Below are 13,762 nucleotides of genomic sequence, written 5' to 3'. Positions count from 1 at the left end.
CCTAGGATGCCAACCAGTGTCAAGCAGGCTCACGACCATCTACCTGCGAGTAAAACCATTCAACATCACAGTGGCACAAGTCTACGCCTCAACAACGGACTACGACAATGAACACATTATAGAATTTTATAATAAACTACAAGACGTCATCGACAAGGTGGCTAAAAAAGATATTTTGATCATTCAGGGTGACTGGAATGCCAGGGTGGGCAGAGACACACAAGGTGATTGGGGGGATCTCACCAGCCCCTCATTCAATGGCACCTCCAATGAGAGGGGACTACACCGCTGGAATTTGCCAGTTATAACAACATGGTGCTGCCAAACACACTTGGAGAGCACAAAGCATCCCAAGAATGTACCTAGCATGCCCCCAATGGTCAACATCACCAGATTAACTACATCCTGGTGCAAAGATGGCACAAATCTGGTGTAAACAGACTGAACATTCCCAGGAGCAAACATGGGCAGTGACCATGACCTTGTCATGATGAACATCAGAGTGTGCTTGAGGAGAATTAACAAGCCAAAAAGCAGCCAGCTGAGATTCGAACTTGAAAAACTGAAAGACCTCGCCATCTCTGAAGAATTTCAGGCAGCAATTGGGGGAAATTTGCACCAATACTCCTCCTTGATGAAGACCTGGAGACCACTGCAAATAACTTTAACACAGTGATGACGGAAACAGCAAGCAAGATTCTGGGGAAAAGCTGCTGCAAGTCTAAACCATAGGTCACTAACAAGATACTGGATATGTGTGACACAAGAAGTAAATTAAAATAAAAATACAGCAGAGGGAAGAACAGAATACAGGAAAATCAACAATGAAATCAGGAGGGAAATGAAAGAAGCCAAGCAAAGACCACCAGCTGAATAATGTGTGGACGTTGAAGACAGCCTCTTCAACAACAACACAAAGAAGGCATTCCAACTGGTAAAAGATCTTACCAAAGAAAAACAAGCCAATCTGAACACCATCTTAGACAAAAATGGCAAAAGTCTCAGAGAAGAAAAGGAAATAGTGGAAAGGTGGACAGAGTACTGTTCAGAACTGTACAACTACCTGAGTAAAGGGGATCCAAGCATGCTGAATGTACAGGAATCTTCCAATGAAGATGACTATCCAATCATGCATGTAGTTGAAGCCGCAATACGACCACTGAAGTGCGGGAAGTCAGCAGGAGTTGACAACATCCCTGCTGAACTGCTGAAGCACGGAGGAGAGGCCATGATAGACATGATTACCACCATATGCAATAAGATCTGGCAGACAAGTGAATGGCCAACACCTTGGACTCAGTCACTGTTCACTGTGCTTCCCAAGAAAGGCAATCTCCAACTTTGCCATTATTACCGTACATCAGTTTGATCAGCTATGTAAGCAAGGTAATGTTCATGATCATCTTGAACAGACTGAGACCACAGGCAGAAGACATCATTGCCAAGGAACAAGCGGGCTTCCGTAAGGGCAGAAGCACCACTGATTAGATTTTCAACCTCTGCATCCTCTGTTAGAAACATCTTCAGCACTAGAGAGAGTTCTACCACGTCTTCGTTGACTTCAAGAAGGCGTTTGACAGAGTCTGGAATGATGCCTAATGGGTCACCATGAAGAAATTCAACATGGGGCAGAAGCTGATTCATACAATCTATCAGCTTTACGCCAAGGCAACCAGTGCAGCATTTGCTCAAGGCACCATCGGGGAGTAGTTCCATACCTCTGTAGGAGTCCATCAGGGCTGCCTCCTCTTCCCCACTTTCTTCAATATCTTCATGGAACGGATCATGAGTGTTGCCCTTCAAGATCATGTGGGCACAGTCAGCATCGCAGGGAGGTACATCACAAACCTAAGATTTGCTGATGACATTGATGGACTTGCAGGAGAAGAGGACGAACTGGTCAGCCATCTTGACAGTGCCTCCACAAAGTTTGGAATGGAAATAAGTGCTGAGAAAACCAAGCTCATGGCAAATGCCTATGGTGCCATCACAACAGACATCTCAGACCATGGTCAGAAACTTGAACAGTGCAGCAGTTCAAATACCTAGGGGCAATCATCAGTGATGAAGGATCAAGACCAGAAGTCCTGGCAAGAACCGCACAGACAATAACTGCACGATCCAAACTCAAGACAATATGGAGGGACAGCAACATCACCATGAAGTACAAGATCAGACTCCTGCGTGCATTGGTATTCTCCATCTTCCTGTACGCATGCGAGACATGAACCCTCACAGCAGAGCTACAGAGGAAGATGCAGGCATTGGAAATGAGATGCTATCGCAATATCTTGGACATCTCATACTTGGACCACATCACAAACAAGCAGGTCCGCAAGACCATCCAGCACCACATTGGCCCCCATGAAGACCTTCTCAGAACAGTGAAGAAAAGAAAGCTGAGATGGTATGGCCACGTAACAATATCCAGTGGCCTTGCAAAGACCATTCTACAAGGAACTGTGGAGGAGAAAAGAAGGAGAGGCAGACAGAAAAAAAAAAGATGGACGAACAACATTAAAGAATTGGACAGGGAAAACATTTGCGGTGACTCAGGCCCTGGCACACCACTGTGACAGATGGAACAGACCAGTGCTTAGCTTGTCATGATGGTGCCCTGACGATTCCACCAGGAGTTTGGGAGAGGTGGGGAGAGAGAGGGGGGAGAGAGAGGGGGGAGAGAGAGAGGGGAGAGAGAGTGGGGGGAGAGAGAGGGGGGAGAGAGAGGGGGAGGAGGAGGAGGATTTACAGCAGTCAATTACCTAAGTGATTTACATATATTTGGGATGTGGGGGCAAATTCCACACAGCACTACAGATCAGGATCCAACATGTATTGTTGGAGCTGTGTGACAGTGATCCCATTAGATATACCCACATTGCTCTTATTATGGCAGAATGGATGATGAGAGGACATTTCTACTAGTGGTGTTTTCTAGAACTAGATGGCATAGTTTCATAAGAGGATCACCATTTTCAGATGAAAATGAGGGGTAAATTTTTTTCCCATTGGGGTTAATGACAAAGGAGTGATTTAATATATTCAAGATGAAGAACACAAGATACTTTTACTATAAGGGAGCTAAGGGACACAGTATGAAAGTACTTAGAACAAAATTGGAATGGTCATGATATTATTGAATGAGGGGAGCAGTTCTGAGAGCCATTCATTCCAGCTGACATTATTATGTTCTTATGTAAGAGAAATATTCAGTTTTGTTTCTGGCTAGTATTACTGAAACTCCAAATAATGGTGAGAATATAAACCTCAAAGGTGCATGTGTCCATTTGGTTATGAATTTTCTTAAATGCTGTACACACTGAGCAACATGGACACTGTTTTGAATCTTTGTTTCCCAAATGATTAGTTACCAGTATACATAACCAAAAGGTGCATTATCCAGATGCTTACAGAGGAATCCCAACTCAGGACAAGAATCCATTTCTCTTTCCTCTATATGCAGGTTAACAAACAGCAATTCTGGAGGTCACAATTACATTTCCTTTTTAAATGGGATATATCTTGGAGAAAGGAGCAGGATAAATTAAAACTAGTAAAATAAAAACTACTGCACTATAAATAATAACTTAAAATGGAAATGTCCACCTAAATTTAGTAAACCAATTAAATTACACTGATTACACTGACACTGGAATCAGAACCAATGCTTCGCTCTCAAAGTGCCACGTGACTACCTCCTGGAGATGACCCAATTTTCTGTAAAAACACATTGACTGAGAACCTTATTATGCTTTTCACAAACATCCCAGAAGGACATAATGCAGAAAGATTCACTCTGAACAAGTTCTAAAGGTGTGATTGTCTTGTTCATGAGATTAGAGTCCAACACTTATCCATTGATTTATTAATTAAAAATTCACAACTTCTTTACTGCTGGGCACCGTGCAATCAGCAATATAAATCTAACTCGATGTTTATACACTGCATTCCAAGGTATAATGGCCTGAATTAACAAAGCGTCTGTTGTATTGGTTAGTTATAGAGTAATATAAAAAGTGTGTTTTTATTTATTACACCTTTATATATAAGTAGTTTTCAATGACCGTGACGTTGCCAAAAAGCATTTAAAAAAAACTTTCTGAATATGAGATTGAAACAGAAATCATTTGACTGGCCAGAATTTCCAGCTGTTTAGATAAATAGTTTTTCTCCATTGCTTTCTTCTCTCATTCTAAAATGAACAGTTTAAAAAATGTATTAAGCCTCAAACAAAAAGATCAAAATACAAAGGTGATTTTGTTCCAGCTGTCAGTTTGCCCCGCTTCTGAAAATTAAAAGTATCCCCCAACAAATACCTTATTGTCCAAATTTGTTTTGCTGAGTTTCAGCTGCTGCGGACTAGCCACCTTAGGACCAGAGGTGGCTATGACAATGCCTGTTAACTGAGCAGTTGGTAGCGTCTTGGTGACAGCAGTAGGTTGTCCATTCACAATTCTGGCTTGATGTATGGAATTTGCAGCTGATGACTGAGTTGTGGGCGTTAGTTTTGTTAGCATCACTGGTCGCTGGATAAGTTGTGAAGTTGTAAACACAGGGGCAGGTGCAATCGGAATGCTATTTGGCATCACTGGCTTTGGACGAACCTGCAAAATCATCAAAATCTTAACATATTATATCATAACAAGGCTCCTGCTGCAAAATGTTTACGCTTTGCAAACCAATGACCTGCCTACAAAGTTGATTATTCTTGGTAACAATTCAGAATGTCAGCAATCCTCAGAGACAGAAACAAAGTTAAGGCATGTACATTTCAAGGGATGGAAAAGATGGATGATTTCCCCCTTCTCACAGTTGAGTTGGAGTGAACTGCAGCACTCTTACAATAATCCCTGATAAATTTTACTTGCTTAGTTTGGGCCTGTAAAATGAATCAAAGGGTTTTCAGTTTACATAGCTAATGTAATGCATTTATTAACTGACCTTGTGAAGCTAAATAGTTCTACTTTAAAGAATTATTGAAGTAAAGAAGAGAAACTCTGCATTTGCTGGAAATCCAAGCAACACATACAAAATGCTGGAGGAACTCAGCAGGCCAGGCAGCATCTATGGAAAAGAGTACAGTTGATGTTTTGGGCTGAGACCCTTCAGCAGACTGGAGAAAAATGTCAACTGTACATGTCGAATTCACTTATGTTCACCCATGACATTAACCTGTAATTTTTGCACTTTTCCAAAATCTCTGTGCCAATCTGTTCCTCAAAGTACCTGCTACTACTGGGGGGACTATAGAATCTTCCTGAGATTGCACCCGTTTCTGACTTAAACCCACACTGACTCAGGAAATGATCCACACAGTATTCACTTCTTCTCTGCAGCTGGGACATTATCACTGATAAGCAATGCCACTCCCTACCTCATTTATCTCCCTACCTTCTGCAACATCTACACCCGGGAACGTTCAGCAGCCTTTCCTGCCCTTGTGAAAGCATTCCTGACCTCTGTAATGGCTATGACAATGTTGTTTCAAGTACTGATCTACATTCTAAGTTCATCACCTTTGATCCTGATATGTCTTGTATTAAAGTAAACACATTTTAATCCATCCAAATGAAAGCATTTAAGCCCTAACCACTGTATCCTTCCTTAATCTCTCTACACTTTGCATCAACTGCTCCATCATCTAACTTATCACACTGGCTCCAATCAGCAGTTCAGAACTTGGAAGTTGTGTTTCTTTAATGCTTCAGAGACACAACATTTTTATTGATGTTTCAGAGAGAAACGTCTAAACTGATGCAGTGTAATATTATGAAGGGTTGTGTCACTTTAATGTATCACAATGATATTGCACTCTTGTGTTTTGATTATGAAAGCATAATTATCATTAGTATTTACCTGTGGTAAAAGGGTTGGGCGTTGCGTCAGCCTGGGTGGAGGAATGAACTGGGGTACCTTGATTGGTGGGGAGTTTGTCGTCTGTACCTGCTGGTTTGGAAATAATTATTCATTACTTTTGGAAAAATAAATGCTCACATTAAGAATTAATACTGAATCTATTTCAGCTGGTTATGCTTATGTTTGTAACTAAGACTTAAGAGAAAGTTAACATTATTTTCAATTTTTTTCTTACACAGAAAGATGGGAAACTTTACTGAAAAAGTATAACAATGTTTGAGATGGCCTGTGCAGCAAAGACAATAAAAGATACATGCCAATAAATCCACATCAAGATCCACAAAGTCAAAACCTTAATTAAAGGTGGAAACATATAAATTGGATTGGCATTTCAAAGCAGTACTGAAGTGTTACTTCTAATATGACTTTTAAACACAGATTGATCTGTCTTCTCAGGTGGATGTACACTGTGAAGGTATTTTATTCAAAAAGTAACGAGGGAATTTGTCCCCCTTTCTAATCAATATCAATAAATTTGATGGGCATTATTATACTATTGTTTGCTGAGAGTAAGTTGGCTGTTGCATTTCATACACAATATATGTCAATAGTTACTGATTATACAGCACTAAAAGATGCATAATTGGCAGAGGTGAAATATAAACACAATTTTTTCATTCATAATAAAGCTAAAATTTGATAGATATTTTAAGAATTTAAGATGCAGTTCAAGTTTTCAGTCAACAATCTTTGAAATGGAAATTAAATGGGGTGACACAGTAGCAGGGTCAGATGGTTGCATAGCAGTTAGTGCAATGTTATTACAGCACCAGCAACCTGGGTTCATTTCTGCTGCTGTCTGTAAAGAGTTGGTATAATTCTCCCTGTGATCATGTGGGTTTCCTCCGGGTGCTCTGGTTTCTTCAAACATTCCAAGGGCATACAGATTTGTAGGTTAATTAGGTCACATAAGTGTAACTGGGTAGCATGAAGTCATTGGGCTGAAAGGACCCATTGCTGTTCTGTATATCTAAATAAAAATTTAAAAATAAGTTGGGGTATGCCTGTCTGATGAGGCAGTAGGAACAGCAGAAATGTCAAAAGTAAACTGGATAATTACTTGTAGGAAAAAAAGGTATTTGAGAAGAGCAGCAAGATTGTCCTTCAAAACAGTCATACTGATACGCTGGGACAAATGGCCTTCTCTGTGGTGTCTTAGTCTATAATATTTCAGAGATAACATCAAGTTTCATTGTTCAGAGGACAAAATTAATGTTATAGCTATGAAATGATTCAAAGCAACTGCTAAAATTTACATTTTCTTTCCATCAGTTAGCAATTTCGCTTTAACAGTGAGTTTTTATTATTCTCAAGCAACACACACAAGAAGAGTACAGTCGACGTTTCAGGCTGAAACCCTTTGGCAGGACAGAAGGGAATACTTAAACTTCTTCAGGGTAGGCATTCTGTCCTGCTGAAAGGTTTCGGCCCAAAATGTTGACTGTACTCTTTTTCTAGATGCTGCCTGGCTTGATGAGTTGCTCCAGTATTTTGTCTGTGTTGCTCAGATTTCCAGCATCTGCAGATTTTCTCGTTTGTTTTTGGTATTCTCACTTGCTTTGTTTGGAAATCTATATTGTTTGTGTTCCCTGGTTCAGCTTCTAAGGGGATCACTATTATTAAACATGAGGTAGTTAAAACTTAACTATAATGAACTCACAAAACAATGAAAGATTTGTGGCTATGAATTGCAACACAGACTTTAAAAGAAAAAAAAGTACTTCCAAGTTTTTCTTACCAACTGTACAGTTGATTTTGGCATTATTCGTACAGCGTCAGCCCCCAGAGTTGTCAGTTTGTTGGTAATCTGTAGGTTGATGGGTGTGTTTTGAGAGTCTGTATTAACCACTGGTTTCTGAGGGTTGCTTAGAGCTGTTACCATGGCAATGGTGGGTCTTGGTGAAAGGACTGAGGCAGGCACAGTATGTGTTGTTTTCAGTAGAGTAAGTGGAATCTGCTTTGTGGTAACAACTGAAGGTTCACTTATTGTCTTCTGAGAATTTAAAAAATAAACAAATAGTCAATAGCCTTTTGAATAATGAAATAACAAATATAGATGCAACTACTTCAGCCAAAATACTCACAACTTTCAGTTTTAAAACAGCATTTCTATTCTGAACAAATTGAAAGAATATGAAGTGGAAAATCAATGTGACAATGCAATAAAAAGGAGAAGTCAAAGAACATAAGAAGCATTTATAACTTCACTGTGGATATGTTACAGCAACTGTTATTAGCATTAAGACTCAATACCCTGAAAAGTCATGTCAGTGGAAATGCTCAGGAGATCAGACAAAAGCTGTGACATGAAATCAAGTTACATCTCAGATCAATGATCTTTCAGCTGGAAGCTCTGCTGAAAAATCACCAACCCATAAATACCCTTTTTCTTAAAGTCTAACTTGGCACAAAATTCAAGAGCAGAATTCCTGTGGCAATATCAGCATCTTCCAGCAAGGTCCATAATTGGGGCATGTACACAGCCACAAAATCACCAATGGAGCTTCGCAAGTCTCAAATCACTGCAATTTATAGACCCCAAATTATTCATGTATAATAACAGAAAAGTTTGCAAGTTCCTTTGAATAGTTTTCTTCAGTGGGAATACAGATATTCAGCCCATATTTCCAGTAAGACAGTTGTTTTGATGTCTAATTAAAGTAACCTAGAGAACAGAAAGATGAACTGAAGCATGGCTGTTGGGATTCAGTCAGTCAAAAAATCTGTAGTTTAAGATTGCTGCTGAATTATCAGTACTGTCAGAAAGACAAGAAAAATGAACACAGATGAAATACATCTTACAAGTGCTAATCAACTATATATAAAATATCATGACAAAAATTAAATCCACAACATGTACACGATTTCCTTTGGAAGAGCTTAATGCATCACTACCTGCTAACTAGGACAATCACACTAATGTGTTCAAAGAGATCCTGAATTTTCTTTCTAATTTTTATACTCTTTAGCTATACAAATAAATAAAATCAGGATAGTGACAGAGGTTAGCCTGTTGTGTTCCTTGGATTTGCTGTGTATACCTGCAAGAAAATGAATCTCAAGAGTCGTATATCGTGACATATATGTATTTATTTTTAACTTTGACACCTGATGGCAGATGGGAAAGGGCAGTTCCTGAAACATTGACTGTGTTTCTTCAGGCTCACACTCCCGGATGATGGAGGTTCTTAATGATAGATACTGCCTTTTTGTGGCATTGTATTTTGAAGATGTCCTTGATGCAGTGGTGGTTAGTGCCCATGATGGAGCTGACTAGTTTACACCTTTCTACGGCTTTTTCTGATCCTGTGCAGCAGCACCCTCCCTTCCAATACCAGTTAGTGATGCATGTAGTTAGAATGCTCTCCACAGTACATCTGCAGAAATTTGTGAGTGTCTTGGGTGACATATCAATTCTCCTCAATGAAATATAGCTGCTGTCATGCCTTCTTTGTAAATTCATCAATATATTGAGCCCAGGGTAGATCCTCAAAAATTTTGACACCCAGGAACTTGAAACTCCTCACCATTTCCACTCTGACCCATTGATAAGGATTGATGTGTGTTCCCTCGACATCCTCTTGTTGAAGTCCACAATTAACTCCTTGGTCTTTCTAATGTTGAGTGCAAGGCTGTTGCTGCAACACCCCTTGAACAGCTAATCTATCTCACTTCTGCGCACCTCCTCATCACCATTTGATATTTGTTGTTGAGGCAGCTCACCCTAATCTTATTAAGGACTGGTATGCTTGTTGCCCTTTTGAAGCAGTTGAGACCCTCCAAATACAGCAGTGAGGGATTGAACACGTTTTTGAACATTCCCACCAATTGGCTGACACAGGTTCTCAAAGCCCTACCAGTCACACCATCATGTCTACCAAAGGATCTTCCTCTTTGAAGATGTTCTAGCATCAGCCTCTGAGACAGATCAAAGGATTACTGTATGCTGCTGAGATTCACACAGGTGCAGTTTTATTTCTCATTTTCAAAATGGGCATAAAAAAGCACTGAGCTCATTTGGGAATGAAGCATCACTGCCATTCATGATGTTAGGTTTCACTTTGTAGGAAGTAATGGCCTGCAAACCCTGCCAGAGCTGGCGTGCATCTGATTCTGTCTCAATTCAATTGGAATTGTTTTTTTAGCCCTTAAAATAGCCTTCTGTAAGCTGGAGCAGATTTTCTTGCATGGTTCTGGACCAGCAGTCTTGAATAATCAGTTTTGATCTAGTCCTTACCAGAATACGAATCTCCTGGTTCATCCACAGATTTTGGTTTGGATATGTCTGGCATTTTGTTGAAGGCCCACACTCATCCATGCAGGTCTAGATGGTCAGTGACAACTGTTGTGTATTCATTCAGACTCAAAGATGAATCCCTCAATATTATCCAGACCACCAACTCAAAGAAATCCTATAAGTGCTCTATTGCCTCCCTGACCATGCCTTCTTGGCACTCACCAATAGTTGTGAGATCTTTAGTTCTTGCCTATATGCTGGGAACAGAAGTACAGCCAGGTGACCGGACTTTCCAAAGTGTGGACGTGGGGTGGCCTGGTAAGCATTCTTAATGGTGGTATAACAGTGGTCAAGTGCGTTGCCTCCTCTGGTTCCACAGGTGCTATGTTGGTGGTAGCTGTCCAGAGACTTCTTCAAGCTGGCCTAGTTGCAATCCCCCCACAATGATAGGGAAGGCATCAGGACACTTAATTTTGTGCCTGTTGAAACATACCATCCAATAGACAAGCTGCAGGAAATAAGACAGCCGACATGAATGAATGAAACATATAGGATGGTGCCCAGATGTCAACATATAATAAAGTTTATTGAACATTTGGCTCTTTAAAAACCTCCAAAGATATAAAGAACCAGCTTCAATTTAGTCCTGCAACATACACCATCTGCAGATTCTCTCTTGTTTATGATTCAATTTAGCCCTCCATTGAAGACTCTATAACTTTGCTTCCCTAGCACTACAGAACAATTTGATATTGCATTAGCTGTGAAAACAACAAAAATGCTTCCAAACTTTAAAAATTTTGGTGAATAATAACTGAGAAGTATGGATTAGTGTGATTTGCTGAATAATGAAATTAAGCACGCAATGGTGATAAGGATGCATACTATTACTTCTTTATTATTCCCTGAAGTCTGCAATCTGTAGTATGATATTTCATACAAACTCAAATTACTGCAATTTTAAATTAGAGCCACATAGTTCCTTAACAGAGCATAATATGCAGGAAATACTCAGAAGGTCAGATCACATCTGTAGAAAGGGGAATAGAGACCCTTCGTCAGAAATGAAAAGGAGACAGAAGAAGCTTGTAAAGTTGCAGGGAAGGTTGGGGGAGGAGATTGCTAGGGAAAAACTGGAGTGGCCTGGGGATAAACTGTGAACAAGATTATCTGGTCAATGAGTGATTGGGAGCAATTAGAAGATGAGAACATACACAAAGGACCTAAACTAAAGAATGTGGGAGTTGTGAAATGCAGAGCTAGAGGGCATAACCAGTATCTCAAACTGAGCATGTACTTCAATCCCAGAGAGGGAAAAAGTTGGGGGGGGAGAGAACAAGCTGAGCAAATATAAACGATGGATTTAATTTTTCATAGATGCTGCCTGGCCTGCTGTGTTCCACCAGCATTTTGTGTGTGTTGTTTAATTTTCCACCGTTTTTATCGTAAAGCACATTACCCTGTGTATAGTCATAATTATTAATTTATACAGCACAAAAATGGGCCTTCATCCCAATTTAGACAATTCAGGTCATATAAATCTTATTTCAAGTTCAATTATCGTTCAACTATACATGAATATAGCAAAATGAAACAGTGCTCCTCCGGGGCCAAGGTGGAAAACACCTTACCAACAGCATACAGATTACTGGACAGAGCACATATGGTCACAATTTTAGAAAAAAAGAGTTACAAATAGAGAAAAAAATAACAACACACAAAATGCTCAGCAGGTCAAGCAGCAGCTATGGAAATGAATAAACCGTCAACGTTTCAGGCCAAAACATACCACCCCACCAGCCTCCGCATCCAGCACATAATTTTCTGCAACTTCCTTCATCTCCAATGGGATCCTACCACCTAGCACATCTTTCCCTCCTCCCCATTTTCTGCTTTCTGCAGGGATTTCTCCCTACATGACTCCCTTGTCCCTCCTGGTACTTATCCTTGCAAGCAGAACAAGTGCTACACCTGCCCCTACACCTCCTTCCTCACTACCATTCAGGGCCCTAAACAGTCTTTCCAGGTGAGGCAGTACTTCACCTGTATATCTGATGGGATCATCTACCGTGTCCGGTGCTCAAAGTGTGGCCTCCAGTGTATCGGTGAGATCTGCCTGTCATCTCCCTCTCATGCTCCTCCCCACTTTTCTTTCTTCCATGGTCTTCTATCTCTTTCACCAATCAACTTCCCAGATGTTTACTTCATCCCTCCCTCTTCCGGTTCTATCTATTACCTTGCGCTTCTCTCTCCCCTCCCCCACCTTTTAAATCAACTCCTCAGCTTTTTTCCTCCAGTCCTGATGTAGGGTTTTGGCCCAAAACGCCAATTGTACTCTTTTCCATAGATGCTGCCTGGCCAGCTGAATTCCTCTAGCATTTTCTGTGTTGCTTGTATTTGCAGCATCTACAGATCGTCTCTTGTTTATGACACAATTGTTTTTCACAATTTCAGACTTCTTCAATGAACTCCAATAACAGATTCTATTTTGTTCCCTCAATGGGTTTACTGAGCTTTCCTTAAATATATCTCTGCAAATTGCCTCAACTACCCCTTCTTGTGGTTGATCGTAATAGTCATAGATTAGGCAGCGCCTCTAATTTAGTCCTCGCTAAAGTATTAATCCACTTAGTCCCATTGACCTGTACCCAGACCAAACCTTCCATACCACTCTCATCCATGTACCGAGCCCATACCCATCACTTCCAATGGCAGCTCGTTCCGCACTCTTACCACTGAACGTAGAAATTCCCCTTAAATATTTCACCCTTCACCTTTAACTCATGACTTCTAGTCCTAGTCACACTCAATCTCAGTGGATAAATCCCTGTATACCTCTATCTAATCTCATTATTCTACACTCTATGGAATAAAGTCTTACCCTATTCAACTTTCCCTATAACTTAGGATCTCAAGTACTGGCAAGATCCTAGTACATTTTCTCTGTAGTCTTTCAATCTTATTGACATCTTTCCTGTAGACAGGTCTTCACAGAATATTTCAAATTAGGCCTCACCAATGTCTTATACAACTTCCACATCCCAACTCCTGTACTCAGTACTTTGATTTATGAAGGCCAATTCTTCAAAAGCTTTCTTTACGACCATATCTAATTGTGTCACCACTTTCAAGAAATTATAGATCTATATTCCCAGATCCCTCTGTTATACTGCACTCCTTAATACACTACTTACTGCTCACCATGCAAGTTCTACCCTGATTTGACTTCCCAAAGTGCAACACCTCATACTTGTCTGCATTAAATTCCATCTGCCATTTTTCAACCCATGCCATGTTTCCAGCTGGCCCAGATCTTGCTACAAGTTTTCACAGTCTTTTTTGCTGTCCACTACATCCCCAGTCTTGCTGATCCACTTAATCACATTATGTAGATAACAAATAACAATGGACCCAGCACTGATCCCTGCGACATAACACTTGTCATAGGCGAGGATAACAGGTTAAGGGAACCTTGGTTTTTGAGAGATATTGAGGTCTTGGTTAAGAGAAAAGAAGAGGCAACCATCTACTACCACTCTGTAGCTAACACACACAAAGCTATGTTGACTACCCCTAGTCAGTCCCTGTCTATCCAAATACTTATATATT

At 40.3% G+C, this 13,762-nt stretch overlaps 1 protein-coding gene across 3 annotated transcripts in view; it reads right to left on the bottom strand.

Annotated features, from left to right (window-relative positions):
• The window catches only part of phf21aa (PHD finger protein 21Aa), a 408,208-nt gene that overhangs the window by 96,168 nt on the left and 298,278 nt on the right, over nucleotides 1-13,762 (bottom strand). For all 3 annotated transcript variants that reach the window (XM_059975460.1, XM_059975461.1, XM_059975463.1), the window contains 3 exons: nucleotides 7,655-7,909; nucleotides 5,857-5,946; nucleotides 4,317-4,604 (listed from right to left, as the gene is read on the bottom strand). In XM_059975460.1, the coding sequence (XP_059831443.1) occupies nucleotides 4,317-4,604; nucleotides 5,857-5,946; nucleotides 7,655-7,909 (633 nt within the window). The remainder of the gene's footprint in view (nucleotides 1-4,316; nucleotides 4,605-5,856; nucleotides 5,947-7,654; nucleotides 7,910-13,762) is intronic.

Source organism: Hypanus sabinus, chromosome 7, assembly GCF_030144855.1.
Source record: "Hypanus sabinus isolate sHypSab1 chromosome 7, sHypSab1.hap1, whole genome shotgun sequence".
Lineage (NCBI taxonomy): Eukaryota > Metazoa > Chordata > Chondrichthyes > Myliobatiformes > Dasyatidae > Hypanus > Hypanus sabinus.
The sequence above is the reverse complement of the archived record's forward strand: the minus strand, read 5'-3'. Positions and strand labels throughout refer to the sequence as shown.